Below are 14,992 nucleotides of genomic sequence, written 5' to 3'. Positions count from 1 at the left end.
TTATGGTATATCAGACTCCTCCCATCACTCTGTGCCTCCACAATGCTGCCATGTATGTGCCATCTGCTGACTACACGTGTGATGTGATGGGTTATGGTATATTACACTCCTCCCATCACTCTGTGCCTCCACAATGCTGCCATGTATGTGCTGTCTGCTGACTACACATGTGATGCGATGGATTATGGTATATTAGACTCTTCACATCACTCTGTGCCCCCACAATGCTGCCATTTATGTGCTGTCTGCTGACCACACATGTGATGTGATGGGTTATGGTATATTAGACTCCTCCCATCACTCTGTGCCTCCACAATGCTGCCATGTATGTGCTGTGTGCTGACTACACATGTGATGGGTTATGGTATATTAGACTCCTCCCATCACTCTGTGCCTCCACAATGCTGCCATGTATGTGCTGTCTGCTGACTACACGTGTGATGTGATGGGTTATGGTATATTAGACTCCTCCCATCACTCTGTGCCACCACAATGCTGCCATGTATGTGCTGGCTGCTGACTAGACGTGTGGTGTGATGGCATATGGTATATCAGACTCCTCCCATCACTGCGTACCTCCACAATGCTGCCATGTATGTGCTGTCTGCTGACTACACGTGATATGATGGGTTGTGGTATATAAGACTCCTCCCATCACTCTGTGCCCCCCACAATGCTGCCATGTATGTGCTGTGTGCTGACTACACGTGTGATGTGATGGGTTAAGGTATATTAGACTCCTCCCATCACTCTGTGCCCCCACAATGCTGCCATGTATGTGCTGTCTGCTGACTACACGTGTGATGGGTTATGGTATATCAGACTCCTCCCATCACTCTGTGCCCCCACAATGCTGCCATGTATGTGCTGTCTGCACATGTGATGGGTTATGGTATATCAGACTCCTCCCATCACTCTGTGCCTCCACAATGCTGCCATGTATGTGCTAGCTGCTGACTACACGTGTGATGTGATGGGTTATGGTATATCAGACTCCTCCTATCACTCTGTGCCACCACAATGCTGCCATGTATGTGCTGTCTGCTGACTACACATGTGGTATAATGGGTTATGGTATATTAGACTCCTCCCATCACTCTGTGCCCCCACAGTGCTGCCATGTATGTGCTGTCTGCTGACTACACGTGTGATATGATGGGTTATGGTATATTAGACTCCTCCCATCACTCTGTGCCTCCACAATGCTGCCATGTATGTGCTGTCTGCTGACTACACATGTGATGGGTTATGGTATATCAGACTCCTCCCATCACTCTGTGCCTCCACAATGCTGCCATGTATGTGCTGTTTGCTGACTACACGTGTGATATGATGGGTTATGGTATATTAGACTCCTCCCATCACTCTGTGCCTCCACAATGCTGCCATGTATGTGCTGTCTGCTGACTACACGTGATATGATGGGTTGTGGTATATAAGACTCCTCCCATCACTCTGTGCCCCCCACAATGCTGCCATGTATGTGCTGTGTGCTGACTACACATGTGATGTGATGGGTTAAGGTATATTAGACTCCTCCCATCACTCTGTGCCCCCACAATGCTGCCATGTATGTGCTGTCTGCTGACTACACGTGTGATGGGTTATGGTATATCAGACTCCTCCCATCACTCTGTGCCCCCACAATGCTGCCATGTATGTGCTGTCTGCACATGTGATGGGTTATGGTATATCAGACTCCTCCCATCACTCTGTGCCTCCACAATGCTGCCATGTATGTGCTAGCTGCTGACTACACGTGTGATGTGATGGGTTATGGTATATCAGACTCCTCCTATCACTCTGTGCCACCACAATGCTGCCATGTATGTGCTGTCTGCTGACTACACGTGTGGTATAATGGGTTATGGTATATTAGACTCCTCCCATCACTCTGTGCCCCCACAGTGCTGCCATGTATGTGCTGTCTGCTGACTACACGTGTGATATGATGGGTTATGGTATATTAGACTCCTCCCATCACTCTGTGCCTCCACAATGCTGCCATGTATGTGCTGTCTGCTGACTACACGTGTGATGTGATGGGTTATGGTATATCAGACTCCTCCCATCACTCTGTGCCTCCACAATGCTGCAATGTATGTGCTGTCTGCTGACTACACGTGTGATGTGATGGGTTATGGTATATCAGACTCCTCCCATCGCTATGTGCCTCCACAATGCTGCCATGTATGTGCTGTCTGCTGACTACACGTGTGATATGATGGGTTATGGTATATCAGACTCCTCCCATCACTCTGTGACTCCACAATGCTGCCATGTATGTGCTGTCTGCTGACTACATGTGTGATGTGATGGGTTATAGTATATCAGACTCCTCCCATCACTTTGTGCCCCCACAATGCTGCCATGTATGTGCTGTCTGCTGACTACACGTGTGATGTGATGGGTTATGGTATATCAGACTCCTCCCATCACTTTGTGCCCCCACAATGCTGCCATGTATGTGCTGCCTGCTGACTACACGTGTGATGGGTTATGGTATATCAGACTCCTCCCATCACTCTGTGCCCCCACAATGCTGCCATGTATGTGCTGTCTGCTGACTACACATGTGATGTGATGGGTTATGGTATATCAGACTCCTCCCATCACTCTGTGCCTCCACAATGCCATACCCTCCAAGTGTACCGATTTAGCCGGTACAGTACCGTTTTTTAACGGTCTGTACCGGCTAGAAATTAATGTACCGAATTCTCCCAATTCTGACTAACCTGGCAGCCGCTAAACTGGTCGGATTGGGCCCAGCGGGGGTGTAAACAGTTAATATTACCCAGCAGTGAAGCACCTGTAGCCGTTGCTGTGCGGTCCGGTTACGGCAGCCTGCAGCGTGTGTCGAGCCGCGTCAGGACATCAGCAAGCGGCTCGCGGACCTCCTCCCGCAGGGCTGTCGTCGCTGTCCTTTATGACGTGGTAAAGGACGCCCGGCCCGTGCATGCACCGCCGATATAGCCGGACAGTGGACACCAGAGGCTGTGCAATACAGTGCAGCAGAGCCGCGTCTGTAGAGGGATTCGGAGCGGCCGGCCTGATCCCACATCTACAGTATGTAAAATAACTGTAAATATGGGAAAATGTAATTTGTATATATCAGTACACATTCGGAAAGGGGGTGTGACCACGCCCCCTTTTGCCTGTGGCCACACCCCCTTTTTGAATGTGTACCGATTTCTTGACTTCAGATGTTGGAGGGTATGCAATGCTGCCAAGTATGTGCTGTCTGCTGACTACATGTGTGATGGGTTATGGTATATTAGACTCCTCCCATCACTCTGTGCCCCCACAATGCTGCCAAGTATGTGCTGTCTGCTGACCACACATGTGATGTGATGGGTTATGGTATATCAGACTCCTCCCATCACTCTGTGCCTCCACAATGCTGCCATGTATGTGCTGCCTGCTGACTACATGTGTGATGTGATTGGTTATGGTATATCCGACACCTCCCATCACTCTGTGCCTCCGCAATGCTGCCATGTATGTGCTGTCTGCTGACTACACGTGTGATGTGATGGGTTATGGTATATCAGACTCCTCCCATCACTCTGTGCCCCCACAATGCTGCCATGTATGTGCTGTCTGCTGACTACACGTGTGATGTGATGGGTTATGGTATATCAGACTCCTCCCATCACTCTGTGCCTCCACAATGCTGCCATGTATGTGCTGTCTGCTGACCACACATGTGATGTGATGGGTTATGGTATATCAGACTCCTCCCATCACTCTGTGCCTCCACAATGCTGCCATGTATGTGCTGCCTGCTGACTACATGTGTGATGTGATTGGTTATGGTATATCCGACACCTCCCATCACTCTGTGCCTCCGCAATGCTGCCATGTATGTGCTGTCTGCTGACTACACGTGTGATGTGATGGGTTATGGTATATCAGACTCCTCCCATCACTCTGTGCCCCCACAATGCTGCCATGTATGTGCTGTCTGCTGACTACACGTGTGATGTGATGGGTTATGGTATATCAGACTCCTCCCATCACTCTGTGCCTCCACAATGCTGCCATGTATGTGCTGTCTGCTGACCATACATGTGATGTGATGGGTTATGGTATATCAGACTCCTCCCATCACTCTGTGCCCCCACAATGCTGCCATGTATGTGCTGTCTGCTGACTACACGTGTGATGTGATGGGTTATGGTATATCAGACTCCTCCCATCACTCTGTGCCTCCACAATGCTGCCATGTATGTGCTGTCTGCTGACCACACATGTGATGTGATGGGTTATGGTATATCAGACTCCTCCCATCACTCTGTGCCTCCACAATGCTGCCATGTATGTGCTGCCTGCTGACTACACGTGTGATGGGGACACAGTGCACTTTTACGGTGTCCGTGTCAACAGACAATAAAAAATGTGATAAACTCATGTCAACCTAAAGCTTGTGTGGATCTTCTAACAATGTCGACCTAGAATAGGTCGACCATTCTTAGAAACCGGTAAGCTGTATCCGCCTCGCCAACATCGGTTTTGAAGACAGCCAGCCGCAACAGACAGAATCATAAAGAACAAATAGACAATCCATCTTAGATATAGATGCAGTTACAGTTAAGTAAATCGGTACTTGTTTCCTAGCAGGGCGCCCAGTATGCATTTAGCGTAGTGAAATCGCATCGCATGCCGTGTTATAGTAGCATGCGATGCGTATATAAAGTGCACACGAGTGCTTATACAATGAGATATCGCATGCAATCTCTGTGCACCAAATGCGATGCTTCATTATACAAGCACCCATGCCATGACATGTGATGTGATGGGTGCTTACAATGAGATGTGATGTGTGCATAGTATGAGATGTGATGGGTGCTTACAATTGTAAGCACCTGCACCTATGCTATTGTTTAGCATCAACCCCAGTATCAACGCCACCCCGACACGTGGCGAGCGGCGGCACACTTCCTCCGACTTTTTCATACCCCTACTATCCACGTCGGCATGGAGTTGATTTTATATAGTGAGGGGACATGGTATACATGTTAAGTAATCTGCGTGCGCTCGCCACACTATATAAAATCAACTCCACGCCGATGTGGATAGTGGGGGCATGAAAAGGTCGGAGGACCCGTTCCGCTGCCCTTCACCCGGCTCATTACGCTTCGGGGTGGTGTGAATAATGCTGGTGTTTTAGGAACACATTCACACCTGCAAAATCATACAGCCGACACAGTAATGACGACATGTGTTAACTTAGAACTGTAACTTGACTTACATATATTAAATAGTAGAACAATAAATATAACAACAAGAATTAATCCATTACAAACCATAAAAGAATAATTAATAACACAGAATCACAGTTAAAATCAATTAGTCATCCTTAGGAAGGAGGGTCAATGCTCCCAGGATTCTGTCAAATAGGTTATCCCCACCCAGTGTTTTTCTCCACATAAATTCCTGGAGGTAAGAATTTAGCAGGTGGCGTGCTGTACCCCTGTGGTGCTTTTTTGCACCATTTGCACGCGCTCCACATTTTGGGTATGCACCCCTGTGGACGGGTCGATAAAGTTGAAGCGATGGTTAACTTGGTTGTGCTGATACCCAGCAAGTTCCAGTTGCTCTGTGCCGTACGCCCTCCAGCAGTCACTGTATATTGTGGTGTCTGGCTCCACATTCTCCACAATAGCCGCCATCAATGTGGTAGCATATCGCCTTGGCACCATAGTGAGGAAGCACTGTCCTGTTTCTCTGCATATTCCCCCAAAAACCCACTGCTGTGGGAACATACGGCCAACATTGCTTTTCCTCCTGACGAACATGCTCTCGTCCACCTCGACAATGTGGCCTGGACCGCCAATACGGTGCTGCGGCTGCGCCATGACGTCCATCGTGCACAGAAACCAGATTTTCAAACAGAGATATCCTGGCACTCATATAAAATAGTACTTCCCTTTGAATGGGTACTTTTCAAGAATTGGTCCTCTGATGATTTAGATCCAATTCTTATGGATGAATTCTCGTATTAGATATGGAAAAAAATACATAAACAGAACAATGGCGAGGTATGTCCCAAATAAAAGAAGAAAGCACAAAATCTTGGTCTTTTCTTCACCCATGTGATTGGGCCTACAAGACTTGTGCTGATTGACCCTTCACCGATATGTAAGGGTTTCGTACCCGGCTCACATGAATGGTGGGTATAAAACACCTATCAAGGTATCTTTTTTGGGGGAGTTCCAGTACAGAATTTTCCCCAGATGGTATCTATACGTATAAGGTGATAGGAATGAGGTGCATACCCCAACTCACTCAGCAAGATGTAAGTACATTCCCATCAAGGTATCTTTTTGGAAGCCAAAACGATGGATTTTCCACAAGAAACTTTATTTACATAGATCCTCCAACAACAGGATACACCATAAAAACAAACAATAAAAAGGTGGTGAGGACTACAAAGGATCCCAGATATTTGAGATTGGCAGGTGTTGAAAACAAAGTCTACAACCTGGAGTGGTGTCCGGACTGGCATCCCAGGTGTGTCTGACTTCGGGCCGCAATCTCCAATCTGGATCCAAGTGTTGTCCTCCTTCTATGCTTCCCTACGCGTTTCAACCCTACCTGGGTCTTTGTCAAGGTGTGCAGAGTGTCCAAAGTGGTGGGTTTATATACCCACTAGACAGGAAGTACCTTTCCTTCCTGTTTCCTGTCATGCATAATTACTTGCTAGTGCATATACAATTTGTACATCATACATTCTTAATTATACATGATCTATCATTTGGGAGCCGTTTGTATAAATGTAAAAGGATGTAATTTTATATATATGTTACATGTTATACCTCTGAATGGAGCGTTTACGCCGATTCCTGCCGTGCGTTCCATTTCGGATGCACTTCCACGTTCCAATTGTCCCACCGGACTTCCGGTGGACATTGTGCGGCTGTGTTTAATGCACATGACCGTGGAGCGCAGAACAGGAAGTCCTTGCGTTCCACACGCTATGCTTCCTGAGTTGCCGGGAAGTATTGGCGTCACTGCGCCGAGTCTTGGAACGCAGGACCCGGAAGTCCTTGCGTTCCACCTACTTCTGACAGCGGCTACTCTATGGAGGGATCTCTCTAAAGTTGTGGAACGCATATTTGCGTTCCACACCGGCTGCAGTGCAATATAATAAAGTGCATGATTTCTATGGCTCCCCAATGTGGCGGCATATATTTACAAACGTAGAAATACTAAAACCAATTATTTAAACATAAAAAGAGAGAAAAAAAAAAAGTGTTCACTCTAAAACATCATATATTAAAATACAAATAAAAGCATATTTAAAATCCATTATACAGGGATCAACGCATTTACAATACACATATAAAAATGTACAGAGCATACAGAAACATGAGGTAGTTTACTGGCGTTTGATTGATCCAAAAGAGGCTGAAAGAAAAGAGAAAATGAAATAGGCCACAACATACAGTATATACAGTCCTATGCAATTTTCACAAAAACCACTTTAATTCAAAATCGCTGTTGTGCCCATTGGGGGACAGGGTCTTAAAGTCAAAAATACATTGCATTTCTAATTTGGCCAGCTTGCTCGCAATGTCTTTATCTCGAAGGTCCGCAGACACGGTCTTCAGCCCAAAAACACCTTTTGTGGTGAGCAATTGTGTTTCTCTTTAAAGCGGGCTGATAAGGCAAGGAGTCTCCACACCTTTTTTGATATTTCTTATGTGTTCTGCGATGCGAGTTTTTAGTGGCCTTGAGGTTCGCCGTCATCCATCTATTGTATAACACAGCCGTCTTCTTGGAAATATCCAGCTGTTCCTGACATAACTTGATGGATGTCATCTCCTGGGCCCATGCGCATATAAATCTCACCAGGGTGACAAAAGACAAGCAGCACCCCGGAAACCAGCGCGCCACTCTCAGGCTCACCTTCAGCCAGCATGCTTTCACATGGCAGCGCCAAATGTTTTTATTCACTGAAAGCCGCATAACGTGTCCATTTGCGCAATTCTGCGCCATGGGAAGCAGGTTGCGTCCTTGAAAAAACTTTTCAAAGAAAGGAACTTAGTATCAACCTCCTGTAATGGCTCAGGCATTGGAGAGTGTAGGAATGACAAAACTACGGGCGGTAGAGTGTACAAAAGAAGACTGAACTTTAACAACTCCTTTCACAAAAAGTCTAAAAGTGCCAATCTTCGCTGGAACAATACGGATATGGCTAAAATCTGAAACTGTAGGTAACCCGGATGGAGACCCCTATCCAAACATGCTGTAGGAAAAGTCAAAGATGAGGAAAACAAAAGCTCTGAAAAGACAAACCTTGTGCAGCGCACCTCTCCCCGTGGGCCCACCAATTCCGATGAGCATGGCCTGCTGAAACCAGCTTCCTAGCCCGTAACATAATCTGGAATCCCTCTGCATTTTAGGATGGCGGTCTCATAAACCACCCCATCAAAATAAACTGCTGTAAATTCAGATGTACGATTGGACTCTGCTGAAGTAGGTCTGGACGTAGCGCGCCAAGGATTATCTGCCAGGAGCAGTTGTAGGACGAAAAATACAACTTCCCCTTGGCCGATGTGGAGCCACCAGAATCGCCATGACTGATCCACATTTTAGTCGCTTAACACAACCCAGTAGTGGAAAGGGAGAAAACAGATCTCATACTGTACAGCCATGGAATCGCAAGAGCATCCAACGCAACAGTTGCTGGATCTCTGGTTTGGGACACATAATGCACCACATTACACAGATCTACTTATCAACATTTTAAATATTTTTTTTCACTTACTTTTCATTCTTTCCTTGTCCTTCACTGTGTGTGTGTGTGTGTGTGTGTGTGTGTGTGTGTGTGTGTGTGTGTGTGTGTGTGATATGTTCTGATTTTGATCTCTTTATTTCGCATCAAACAGTGGGAGTTTCCATATCAAACATCTCATATATTTGGCTACATCTGTCACTCAGTGTGTCTGGAGCTGTAACGCTGGGTGGAGCCTCTGACTCACATGACTGACTCACATGACAGAGAACCAGCCGTGAGCCCACAGACAGTGCCAGACACCCTCTGCCTCTCCATGTTACACAGCAAAGACACAGCTACTCACCAGACACACCAGGTGAGCGCCCCACATACCTCCCAACATGACCCTCTCCAGGAGGGACAGAATGCTTTGTTTGTGGACTTCCATCTTAAATTATGATTGTCATCACCTGTTTTAAACAGGGTAATTGATAAGAAAGGTGTTTAAGCACAGGTGATGGTAATCCATCAATTAAGAAGAAAGTCCAGAAACAGAGCAATGTGTCATGTTGGGAGGTATGCACCTCTCCTCCCCCCCCCCCCCCCCCCCCCCATTCACGGCATCCCCACGATTAAATGGCACATGCAAAACACTGACATGGCTATGGTCGACAATGAAAAAGGTTGACAAGATTTATTTTTCACTTTTTCAATGTTTTCATATTCATTCTCATGTGTCGACATGGACACCAATGAAGTGCCACACTTAATGTCAACATTTACATGTGTTGACCTTTCTGTGTTTATTTTTTCTTGTGGCGATTCGCGCGACCCCCCTCCCGGGATTTGCAGCACACCCCCCGCAATTCGCGGCACCCCCGGTGACTCCCGCGATTCGCAGACCCACCCCGTGACAACCCCCCCCATACTGTGATTCGCGGCACCCCGCGACCCCCCCCTACGACGATTTGCGCCAACCCCCAGGCCCCCCCTCCCGCGGTTCACGGTGCCCCCCATGACCCCCCCCCTACCGCGATTCCCCACCCCTGACCCCCCCTCCTGTCATTGCGGCAACCCCCCGCCCCCGCGATCCACCCTCCCGCGATTCAATACACACCCCCATCCAAATCATATGCTCTCTCTTTAACACATTTCACCTATAACTCAAGTTGCAATACAGGCATCTTACATACAATTCTAACCATATTTCTCATATACAAATGTTCACAAATTAAGGGGGCGCAGCCCCTTACGACGGTGTGAAGAGCGCCCGTAGGGCGCGATGAATCACCTAGTTACTAATAAAGATTAAAGGATTTCACACCCTTTATAATAAGGCTATAAATCCTCCTCATATTTTCCCTAACTATTAGGAGTGCATCAACCTTTCAACTTGTTTTGTTCTTGTGTCCTGATGTAACTATGTAACTAGACCCGTAAGTCTTATGCTGTGTACACACGGTTTAATTCAGTGTCATTTTCAATTCAGACTCTATAGCAGGCAAGTCTATTTCTGCTTTAATCACCAGATCCAGTGCAGTTCCATGCAGCATCCCCCCCCTGTTAAAGTGGAGAGTGATAAACAACCAGTTTTTAGCACTTATTGAAACTTGATACAACTGGCCCAAAGTAGAGGGTGATAGTCATAAACGTCCACCCAATCAGATCCTAACTGAGATGTTATAGGCTGTGTTTGGAATGGTAGGAGCTGATTGGCTGGGCATTTATCCCTCATTTATCTATTTAAGGCTGAATACATCTGCTCCGGTGCCACATAAGAAGCAACTATAAAATGGAGGAGTTCGCCCTTGAAAGTAGTATTCATTCATCCAATCATTTTCCCCCCAATTTAAAACTCCCCAAAACAAAAACACAAGCACGCCGGTATTTGCAAAGTCACATTTTACTTTTAGAAAATAAGCAGTTAAGTAAATACAGAATTGCCGGGTACTTTTTACAAAATACTGAATAGGAAAAACAAAGTGCAGAGTGGTTACTAGGTACTGCTGGCTCCCCTTGTACACGCGTGGCCCCTGGGAGCCGGTGTTGGGATAATGGTACAGAGTGAGGAGAGGCAGTGCCAAGTGCACCCAGCAGTATAACACAGTGATCTGTGGCCCCTGACAGCCGTTGCCGGAATAGTGGGACAAGGTAGGGCCAGGTGCTCCAGCAGCATAACAGTGAACCGTGGCCCCTGAGAACTGGCATCAGGATAGTGGTACACAGAGTGGGAGGCAGAGCCAAGGGCACCTACACCAGTAACACAGTGATCTGTGGGCCCTGAGAGCCGGTGTTAGGGTAGTGGTACAGAGAATGGGTCAAGGCAGCGCCAAGTGAACCTACAACACTAACACAGTGATCTGTGGCCCCTGAGAGCCGGCGTCAGGATAGTGGTACAGGAAGTGGGGACAAGGCAGCGCCAGGTGATCTGACAACAGCACGGAGAGGAGCCACATTAACACATAGACAGACGATACCACCCCTGACAGACTGGGCACGCTGCCCTATCTCCATCACGGAATCCCCCACTTTTCTCAAGTGGATCCCAACTCAACCCTTCAGAGAACACTGGTTGGATTTAATACCTAAAGGCGGCTGAACCTCAACACTTTAGTGACGGCATAAAACCACCGTAGTTTCACCTCAGATATACCCGGCCACACAAACGCAAACCCAGTCTCTCGCGGGTGTAGATATAGAAGCCCTCAGTCGCTCAGGTGAGCATGTGCCAACAGTTTCAGGCGATGGCGTCAAGTCCAAGTGTATTTCACGGAGGGTCCTGGGTGGCGAAAACACTTCTGCTGTTGCATCATCAGTATACCGCCCAACTAAACATCCAGTGCCCCCCCACAGCTGCGGAAGGATCACCAGAGCAGGGTTGTAGTTAAACCTTCATTGAGAAGCCCCGGCCTGCCTACCCCTGGCGTGGTGGGTCTGTGCCCCATTCTCTGCTGCCATAATGGGACACTGAGAGGCTTATTCGGACTTGTCCTTGGTTCCATGATCCTGCACCAATGTCACCGCAGCCCAGCAGACTCCTGGTGGGAAGTGGACAGAACATAGAATGTTGATACGAAACCTCTACATCCCCCCCCCGCACAGAGATCAGACAGGAGCGGTCCTCTCCCAATACAGCGCCGATGGGTCCGTTTAGGCTGCGCCAGTACATTATAGTAGCAGAGGGGTCCTCTCCCCCAGAGGCTGCTGCTTGCGGAAAAGATCCCTGAACCGGGCCATGCTGGCCTGTAGCCGATCTTTCAGCGGTGGAATGTGGTAGCTCGGGTCCAGGATGTTCGTGATCCGCCGCTCTCTGTCTCGTTTCCATATCAAGTAGGGGGTTGGTGGGAAGGGGGGTCTTCCCCTCTCGCGGTAGAGCTGGGTTGTCACACCGCATAACGCCAGGGCTACCCATATGGCAATGATGACAAAATCTGCCAGAAACAGGAGACATTAGTTAGGTCAGGGGGCGCACACAATACTCCGCTTTATACGCACAACAATTTGCGAGGGGACGTTATAAAGAGCTGGCGCTGAGCCAAGCAAGAAAACAAAGACTTACCGTTGGTCTGGAAAGGCACGCTGGTGTAGGCTGTACTGAAGTTACTGTTCAGCGCCCTCTTGAGGATGTTTAGGGTAATGTAGCTGAGACTTGTGTACAGGTAGCTGTCTATGGCCAGCACCACCGTATAGGACCCGACCAGACTGCAGGTCAGAATGTTCAGCTGCAACAATGAAACCGCTCGTTAGTTTGCAAATGGTCCGTAAACTGGAACTTATCGCGATAACCAGCCTGAGATGCACACAAGAGCCCGTTACGGTAGTTACATTCCAGCCACTGATCTGCGGGGACTGATGTCACCAGGCCACTAAAAGCTAATTTATTCTATAGATTTACAAAAGGTACAGTGTAAAGTCTCAGAGACAACCACAGCGACATAGATCTTTACATGAAAATAAAACGGTTCTAGTATAAATAAATGAGATGCGGTGGCACAGAGGAGGGAGACGCACTTACTATTTTAGGGCAGGGGAGCAGACAGACCGGCACCAGCAGGGCGATACAAGTAAACGTCAACCAAAAAACGGTGTCATTCCGGAACGTGGCGTAGTCACCTGCGGGAAGGGAGAACAACGTGACCCAGATTACACAAACATCCTGCATAAATCATTCCCCAATCAGGAGAGTCCTTAGGGTGTCAGCAGCAATGGGGTATGACAACTAGAGGCTGGACGGGTTACATAAAGGAGGGTCATCTCCACCTAAACCACACTCCAAATTACCCTCAATGCCCACAAGCCCAGCACACCAATACCAACCCCACTATCAGGCTGTGGGATTCTGGACTGAGCCGTCAGCCAATGAGGATTGCAGTTATAAACAGGAGCCTGCGGTGCAGAGCTGGAATCCTCCTTCGCACCCAGAGGTCACCGGTATATTTGCCAATTAATAATGAATTAATAATGCCAGTTATCTCTACTTGCCTTATAACGACACCTTGCTCTGCTTTCTGATCTTACATCTGGATATAATTTAGCCAATTCTAGTCATTTCCATTTCATCCCCGTCACACATATGGCCTCCTGTTTACATTGACAGAACCGCTAGGAGTACAATATATAACCCTATATCCTGTATGTGATGGGTGAGCTCAGCCCTGTGTGTGTGTGTGTATGACAGCCTCTATTAGTGGCTACGTCACTCTTCCATTCAGACAGACAGTAACGTAACCTCGGCAACAGCCTCGCGGGCGCTAACACTTTACCTATTGGGGTGAAGAATACGGTGGATGCAATCAGGAATCCCAGCACCAGCCCCGCCAGCAGCACACAGAGGTAGATGCAGCCAAATCGCCACCAGTAGGCCACCAATAGCAGCCCCCCGATGATTCCGGTGAAGGCGGTCACGGTGAGACGCGCTGTGGAGAGAATCAGTCCCATCAAAGCTTACAAATACTCTTCCCTGTCACAGTTACATGTGTTATATACAGGAGTGTAGCTACCATAGGTGCAGGAGGTGCAGCTGCTATGGGGCCAAGAGCTGAGAGGGGCCACCTTCCCTGTCACAGTTACATGTGTTATATACAAGGTGTAGCTGCCATAGGTGCAGGGGGTGCAGCTGCTATGGGGCCCAGAGCTGAGAGGGGCCACCTTCCCTGTCACAGTTACATGTGTTATATACAGGGTGTAGCTACCATAGGTGCAGGTAGTGCAGCTGCTATGGGGCCCAGAGCTGAGAGGGGCCACCTTCCCTGTCAGTTACATGTGTTATATACAGGGGTATAACTACCATAGGTGCAGGGGGTTCAGCTGCTATGGGGCCCAGAGCTTAGAGGGGCCACCTTCCCTGTCACAGTTACATGTGTTATATACAGGGGTGTAACTACCATAGGTGAAGTGGGTGCAGCTGCTATGGGGCCCAGAGCTGAGAGGGGCCACCTTCCCTGTCACAGTTACATGTGTTATATACAGGGGTGTAACTACCATAGGTGCAGGGGGTGCAGCTGCTATGGGGCCCAGAGCTGAGAGGGGCCACCTTCCCTGTCACAGTTACATGTGTTATATACAGGGTGTAACTACCATAGGTGCAGGGGGTGCAGCTGCTATGGGGCCCAGAGCTTAGAGGGGCCACCTTCCCTGTCACAGTTACATGTGTTATATACAGGGGTGTAACAACCAAAGGTGAAGTGGGTGCAGCTGCTATGGGGCCCAGAGCTGAGAGGGGCCACCTTCCCTGTCACAGTTACATGTGTTATATACAGGGGTGTAGCTACCATAGGTGAAGTGGGTGCAGCTGCTATGGGGCCCAGAGCGGAGAGGGGCCACCTTCCCTGTCACAGTTACATGTGTTATATACAGGGGTGTAGCTACTATAGGTGCAGGGAGTGCAGCTGCTATGGGGCCCAGAGCTGAGAGGGGCCACCTTCCCTGTCAGTTACATGTGTTATATACAGGGGTATAACTACCATAGGTGCAGGGGGTTCAGCTGCTATGGGGCCCAGAGCTTAGAGGGGCCACCTTCCCTGTCACAGTTACATGTGTTATATACAGGGGTGTAACTACCATAGGTGAAGTGGGTGCAGCTGCTATGGGGCCCAGAGCTGAGAGGGGCCACCTTCCCTGTCACAGTTACATGTGTTATATACAGGGGTGTAACTACCATAGGTGCAGGGGGTGCAGCTGCTATGGGGCCCAGAGCTGAGAGGGGCCACCTTCCCTGTCACAGTTACATGTGTTATATACAGTGGTGTAGCTGCTATGGGGCCCAGAGAT

At 48.4% G+C, this 14,992-nt stretch overlaps 1 protein-coding gene across 1 annotated transcript in view; it reads right to left on the bottom strand.

The window, feature by feature from the left end:
• Window positions 1–10,607: 10,607 nt before the first annotated feature.
• Window positions 10,608–14,992, bottom strand: part of TM7SF3 (transmembrane 7 superfamily member 3) — a 32,077-nt gene continuing 27,692 nt past the window's right edge. The window contains exons 9-12 of the mRNA XM_083181078.1: window positions 13,486–13,638; window positions 12,738–12,835; window positions 12,282–12,444; window positions 10,608–12,153 (exon numbers count right to left, since the gene is read on the bottom strand). Coding sequence (XP_083037204.1) covers window positions 11,891–12,153; window positions 12,282–12,444; window positions 12,738–12,835; window positions 13,486–13,638 — 677 coding nt within the window. The 3' untranslated portion in view covers window positions 10,608–11,890. The remainder of the gene's footprint in view (window positions 12,154–12,281; window positions 12,445–12,737; window positions 12,836–13,485; window positions 13,639–14,992) is intronic.

The sequence above is a fragment of the Crinia signifera genome, chromosome 4 (assembly GCF_055691185.1).
Source record: "Crinia signifera chromosome 4, ASM5569118v1, whole genome shotgun sequence".
Lineage (NCBI taxonomy): Eukaryota > Metazoa > Chordata > Amphibia > Anura > Myobatrachidae > Crinia > Crinia signifera.
The sequence above is the reverse complement of the archived record's forward strand: the minus strand, read 5'-3'. Positions and strand labels throughout refer to the sequence as shown.